This window comes from Gavialis gangeticus, unplaced genomic scaffold (genome assembly GCF_001723915.1).
Source record: "Gavialis gangeticus isolate Ggan-Ray unplaced genomic scaffold, GavGan_comp1, whole genome shotgun sequence".
Lineage (NCBI taxonomy): Eukaryota > Metazoa > Chordata > Crocodylia > Gavialidae > Gavialis > Gavialis gangeticus.
Window position 1 is genome coordinate 223,328,143 of NW_017729032.1, and position 7,440 is coordinate 223,335,582.

At 41.3% G+C, this 7,440-nt stretch overlaps 1 protein-coding gene across 5 annotated transcripts in view; it reads left to right on the forward strand.

Annotated features, from left to right (window-relative positions):
* The window catches only part of APP (amyloid beta precursor protein), a 494,720-nt gene that overhangs the window by 390,406 nt on the left and 96,874 nt on the right, over positions 1-7,440 (forward strand). For all 5 annotated transcript variants that reach the window (XM_019524043.1, XM_019524047.1, XM_019524048.1 and 2 more), the window contains one exon: positions 244-377. In XM_019524043.1, coding sequence (XP_019379588.1) covers positions 244-377 — 134 coding nt within the window. The remainder of the gene's footprint in view (positions 1-243; positions 378-7,440) is intronic.

The window sequence follows — 7,440 nt, forward strand, 5'->3', positions numbered from 1 at the left end:
CACACACACACACACACACACACACACACACACACACACACACACACACACACACACACACACACATTTGCACATGTAATTTATGCAGCTAACCTCCTGACTTCTGTTACTTGAATGGCTTTTTTTCTACTGGAGTGAAACATAGCTGTTTGCTTTTATGTGCAGCTAAATTACATTTATATATATTAAACTGGAAATTGTACTTTTTTCCCTCCTTTTCTCCTATAAAACCCTCTGCCCCAGTACCCACCACAGCTGCCAGCACTCCTGATGCTGTTGATAAGTACTTGGAGACACCTGGTGATGAGAATGAACATGCCCATTTCCAGAAAGCCAAAGAGAGGCTTGAAGCCAAGCACCGTGAACGCATGTCTCAGGTATGCTATATTCTTTATTCATAATTGTGGCTGATTTCTTGCCAGATTCATGGATTCTTTGACTTCCTGTATTTCCCATAGCTTTCTCTTGCTGTTTTGCTAAATTGTAATAGGACCCATCTGTTGCTTTTCTGACTGTCTGCAGGAGGGAAGAAGCTCAAATGACTAAAATACAAATTCACGGACAAGATTCTGTGTGTAGGAATGGATCACATATATATGTCTTGAGAATGATTTGCCATTTCTTATCTGTGGTGATAGGAAAACATTCTTTGAGAAACAGTGCTACTGTTTGTTAGTGAGAATATCTGTTTGGCTGTGTCGAATGATTCTTCAGTTTAAATTGGGAACTGTCTTAATATGTACATAGTTATTTATTTTTATTATTGCAGCCTTGAGGATACCTCTAATTCTGAAGACTTGTTTATTTCTTTTAGATACATGTGCGTACATCACTATTTACTTTTTTAAAATGAGCTTGTATATGTGCACATGTGAAACATATCTAAAGCCAGAGAAAGGAAGAAAATTTTGTGAGCTAAATGTTAAAAGATAATTTTTCCTTAACTAGGCAGGATCACGTGTGCTGAAGCTGTTTATGCTAAGTTATCCTTTTAGGTAATCATGTTGTGTGTTTACCATAAATATCTTAAAAACAGGTTTTGTAATGGAAATGTCAATAGAAATTCTGCTACCTGTGCTCTAATAAATAACACAATGAAAAACAATATTAAAAGAGAAAAAAGTATAAAGGGATATTAGTAATACATATTACTAATGTCAAAACATTGACTCCAGAAAGCTAATCTGATGCAATTTAAAGGCACTGTGTATACTATCAGTTTCTCACAGGAATTTTTCATTATAGTTTATCCTCTGCTGCATTTTCAGCATAGGATTTGTTGCAATTTTTTTCCATAACTCATCTTTTTGTTCATACTGTTCTGTATACCTTATGTTTTCCTGTATAATACAGATTCTTTAACCTTCAAGAGTCACATTTTCAAACCCATGAAGATTGATTGGATTTGAAATCAGCAAAAAAGGTTCACCATGTGTTAAGCCCCATAATTATCCTCAGCACTTTAAAGATATATAAGAAAGGTCATTGATGGCTGAAGCTTATGTTCTAAATTCACACACAGGAAATATGAAAATAAAGCAGAAAGTCAGTGGGGTGTTTTTCTGGCCTACTGACCTGTACTTCAGTGGCTACATAACATGGAGATTATCACTTCCAAATAAAGCAAAAGGTTATGAAATAATCCCACTGAAATCATTAAAGCACTGATTACCTTTGCCTTTCAGAAAAATTACCAGTTTCGTTAAAATTACCTCAGTGGCCTAGCTGATAGCAGTTCAAATTGTATATTGCACTAATGCATAAGAGATCCCATTCAAAACTAACCTGAGGGCTTTGTCTTTGATCAGTGGGGACCTGTGCAGTGTCCCTGTGAGATAAGGAAAGGTAAAGAGGAAAGTGTGCCCTGGACTCCTACAGTGAGGGTAATTAGTCTCAGTTAAAATTCTCAGTCCATTAGAAATGATCTCTTGGTATGGCTGCAGTGATGTGCTTTGGGGAAAAGAGGATTCTAATGGAGAAAAATAACACTGACTTAAGTTCCCCCTCTAAGGCCCCAGTCATGCAAATGATCTGTGGGGGCATACTGAAACCTGACTATTTGGAGTCTCACTGAGTATCAGGGTTTCCAGCCCTATAATTTGGTATTTTTACTTACAAACTACAAGCTTTTTACTGACTACCAAACTTTTTTACTGCCATTTTTTTTACTGAGACTCAGATTGCCCACGGCCACAAAGCCCTGCCTACCTTTGAAACAACCAGCTGTTACAGGGAGCCAATGGCCAACAGGGTGCAGCAGCAGCAGGGTAGTGGTGGGGGGAGATTGGGGACTGGCTATAGAGGCCCCTGTAGGCAACAAAACCATGAAGAGCTCTCTGCAGGGCACTGACCTGTGCTCTTGTTCCATCATGAGGTAGCACTGCTCTGTTCTGTTTGTCCATCACTGCTGACGGTTGCATCCAGCCTCCTTCTGACAATGAATCTTCAATCAAGCTTATGGTTTCTTAATTTTTTTACAGGCAGCTGAGTTTTTTTTTGTGGACTTTACAGATGATAAGGACTGTCCATAAATTTATGGACATTGGAAAACACTGCAAAATACATATTAAGGCTACTTTGGGGGATCTGCCCATATAGAGCAGGTTGTAGAATCAGGGCATAAGCAGACATCTTTGTTGAAATATACTCACTTCTGCATTTGGGTATAGCAGTGACTCCACAATTGGGCAGTTGCACAGAAAATAGAAGACATTTCTGTACAGTGCATTCTAATATAGACTATCACAATGGAGAGAATGTGTCAGCATTTATTAAGTGGTCAGCTGGTACCCTAAAGTTCTGCATGTCCAAGGAAAAGTGCTTTGAAAATAATGAGATGATATAAGGAGACAAGATTTTTTTTATTATTCCTTATAATTTGGGCTTATTCTTTACAGTTGCTGTTAAAATCTTTGTATGAGCTTTAATTGTTTGACTTAACCTTTAAGAATGGTATCTGCATAAACTGTGAAAGGTTGAAAAGTTCATGTAGGTGTAATCACCCAGAAACCATTACAAAGAGAGCATGCATAAAAAAAAAAGGAATTATGATACTTGGTCCATAGATTAAGTGGGAAAACAATAAGAAGTTGCAGCTCCAAAAAACTTGTTTACAACCACTTAGTTGTTTGTTTATTTTTAACAGACATTTCTGGCAGCTTCATAATCTAGGTGAAATCACAATAAGCTTTGGGAACTTTTTAAAAGAACATTAGGATAATAAAAACTTTTTTTTAAAATGTGTTTAATCACTTGTATTGCATACTTTTCTTGCCATCTAATTTTTTTCCAAAAGAATGTGGGAGCTGAGAAACTGATATGCCAGCTACTGAATTTACTTGCATATCAGATGCACTTTTCCTCTCCCAAAATTAGCCCTCCAGAATTGGGAATGCATGTCTTAATTGGGAAGGCAGAAGAAGCAGGGAAGAATAGGAGTATGCAGACACTGTGCTCTAATGGCCGCCTCTTCTGACCACAGGAAACAGTATACTCAGTGTCCTGTGTTAACCCTCTGCACTTGCTGTTGTATGAGAAATGTAGCTTGTGCCTGAAGCAGCAAGTGAACTGCTGCCTGCAGTGTGTGCAGTCTTGATGAGGCTCATAGTATAGAAACCACATTATATATAGGAATTTATAAGAAGAACTATTTACAGTAACGTCTTGCTTCTGCCCTTACAAGGTGTTAAAGAGGATGGGTCTGAGCACTGATCCCTGAGGGGGACCACTGAAGACGGCCTTCCAGGATGAGGCCATCGCATCAATTACAACTTTCTCAGAGGCCAATCCCAGATAGTTGTAATCGATGGGATGGCCTCATATTGGAGGGCCAGCTCCAGTGATGTTCCCCAGGGATCAGTGCTTGGGCCCATGTTCTTTAGTATCTTTATCGATGACTTGGATGAGGGGGTGGAAAATGCAGTGATTAAGTTTGCAAATGACACCAAGCTGTGGGGAAATGCGGGCACATCTGGGGATAGAGTAAGGATCTAGGATGACCTTGACAGACTGGTCCTATTGGTTGAACATAATCGGATGAGGTTCAGTAGGGACAAGTGCTGAGTCCTCCATCTGGGTAGGAAGAACCTTTACCATGACTATATGATGGGTGGTAATCCACTGGCTGGCACTGCATCTGAAAGGGTCCTGGGTGTGACAGTAGACCAGAAGGTAAATATGACCCAACAGTGCAAGGAAATTGCCAGCAGGGCAAATAGAACTGGCATGCATCAGCCTATGTGTTGCCAATAAATCAAGGGAGATGCTTCTCCCCCTCTATTTGGCATTGGTAAGGCTGCAGCAGGAATACTGTGTCCAGTTCTGGGCACCACACTTCAGAAAGGATGGGAATGAGCTCAAAAGCGTAGAGAGAAGGGCCACCCATATGATTAGGGGCCTGGAGGATACGCCCTATGAGGAGAGACTCTGGGAACTGGGTTTGTTTAATCTGAGCCAGAGAAGACTGAGAGGTGACTTGATAGCCACCTACAAGTATATCAAGTGTGAACACCAAGATCTAGGGGAGCAACTCTTCAGAAGGGCACCCCCTGGGAGGATGAGGACCAATGGGCACAAGCTAATTGAGGAAAAATTTAGAATGGACATAAAGAAAAACTTATTTTCTGTAAGGTATCTACAGTCTGAAACACACTCGGAGCAGAGGTGGTGCAGTTGCCATCCTTGGAGGTGTTCAAGCCGGTCCAGAGAGGTGATACTTCCCCTCTATGCGACTTTCGTCAGGCTGCAGTTGGAGTACTGCATCCAGTACTGGGTGCCGCACTTCAAGAGGGATGTGGCCAGCCTGGAGAGGGTTCAGAGGAGGGCCACCTGCTTGGTGAGAGGGCAGCAGAACAGGCCCTATGAGGAGAGACTGAGGGACCTGAACCTGTTCAGCCTCGGCAAGAGGAGGCTGAGGGGGGACCTGGTGGCTGCCTACAAACTCGTTAGGGGTAGGGTCCTTTTCTCCCCAGCCCCACCTGGGGTGACAAGAAACAATGGTAATAAGCTGATGGAGAATAGGTTTAAGTTAGAGTTCAGAAGGCAATATTTTACAGTTAGGGTGGCCAAAATCTGGAACCAACTTCCCAGGGAAGTGGTCCTTGCCCCTACCTTGGGCAAATTCAAAAGGAGGTTGGATGATCACCTGTCTGGGGTCTTGTGAACCCAGCATTCATTCCTGCCTGTGGCAGAGGGTCAGCCTAAACGATCTGTCCAGGTCCCTCCTGACCTTAGCAACTATGAAACTATGAAGAGGAGGCTGGACAAGCATCTCGTTGAGCTTGTTTGAGCCTAGTAACCTCCTGTCCGTGGCAGGGGACCGGACTTGATCTTGCAGGTCCCTTCCGGTCCTTCGATTCTATAATTCTAAGGGTCTTAGGCCTGGCCTTCTGTGCTGGCCTGCCACACCAGGAAGTTCCTGCTACCTTACTTGGACAGTCTCCTGAGATGCTACATTTCCTTGATGCAGTATGTTTCTAGGAGAATTTATTCTGTCACACATGACTCTGGAAAAATCTTTTTTTCTGAATTCTGCATGTCTTTTGGGAACATGTGATGTGCAATAGAATAAAATTTGGTATGATAAAAAGATACATTTTTTCCTCAGCAACATGCAGAACTTGCATCTGTGTTTTGCAGCTTATCCCCAGCAGGCAGGGTGAATAATAACCAATTTTTTTTTTATTATTTTAATCAGATTTTTTAAATTTAAATTAAGAAAACATCTTGCAACTTACCACAACATATTAAAATAATGTAAGTGAAATAATTTTTAAGCAGTACTGAAGTTTTAAAGACAATCAGATCACTAAACTGGTGAAAATCAGTAACTAAACTCTGGGAACCAAAACATGTTGAATAGTTAACCCAACTTTTGACAACAGTAGCTTTTTCGGTAGCTGCAGAAAAGGAAAATAGTGTCTTCATTGCAGTTTGCTCTGCCAGTTGAGCAGAGCTCATTGACCAGTTCTTTAGCTCAATGACAAACTTTAATTGTAAAAGTGGAGTTTAGGAGCAAAGCAGGAAGTTTTGCTTCCAATATATGAATAAAAACAAGGTGTAAAAGAACAAGATCAACTAGTTCTTTAGTCTTAAAGGATGTCTGACTTCTGATGTGCTGGTTTCCACACTTCACTGGGAAGAGAGATCAAACCCCTTCTAGGCAAGTCTAGAACCTGCATCTCCAGATTCCTGAGCAAGTGCTCTAACCAATGAGCTTAATAACAAAAATATGGGAGGTCCTCCTTCAGAATCTACATGGCCAGTATGTAGCACTATTTGGGTATGCTTACACAGCCACGGTGTAAAACTAGGGCGAAAGACATTCAGGTAGACGTCTAGAAACCTGCCATTTAGGTGTAGAAAGGGTAGCTTAATTCTGCACTTATTCTTTGCTTTAAGGGCATACTAGTGTGTTTTGCCTTTTTACATGGTGTAAGGCTGCTTTCTGTTCTGCAAGAAAGATCAGACGCTATTAGATGTCCCAAGCCAGGTACAGACATTATGCTTTTACCAGTATAAGTGATTGGAAACAAGTCTATACCCATAACAGAACAAAAGTTCAACACACAGACTGGTTTAGAAATGATGGAAAGCAATCTAAGATTTGCCTCTCCCCCCTCCCTCCTCCACCAAAGGGGAACAGAATGTGTGTTCTGTTTGCTAATGATCTGAACTATACCAGTTACAGAAAACGTTGCAACTTAGATTCCACTTCAAGTTTTCTGAATGTCTGTACCTAGCCCCAGTGTCCAGGGAAGTGATACCCATGAGCTATGTAATTCAAGTGGGCCATTGCTAATCTCCCAGGGCAGTGTGGAAACCTGTCTTCTACTAGTCTTTCACTAGTATATTGCTACAGTAGGCAATCCTAGCAGCAGGGGAGGAAGGATAGAGAGCAAATATGGGCCTCAAGCCAATGTCTTGCACTTGAGAAATAGGTGATTTATGGTACCACTGTCCAGATATCATGGTCTGGTAGGGCCCCTATAAACACAGGATGACAGTTGCTATTTTATCCTTTATCATATGCCTGAGTTGTTGCCTTCTACACTGAGATTCTGGAGGGACCATTTTCCTTTCTGTAACTACTTAGAGTTTTATCCTCATCACCAGTATCTCTCTGGTGACACAGCCAGGATTCTTTGGAGGTTGTTCAGATTATTCTGTTTTATTCTATTCTAGTAGTAGCAGAGAAGAAGAAAACTTCATGACCTAAAATGGCAGCCCTTTGGTAGGCATGCATCTTGGTGTCAAAATTTCAATATTCTTAATCAAACTTTTCCTCACATAGGTGTCTGTCAAGGCAGGATTGCAAATTCACCTGAAATGCCTCATATAAATACTTCCTGTGTATTCCGTGCGCGCGCGCGCGCACACACACACACACACACACACACACACACACACACACACACACACACACACACACACACACACACA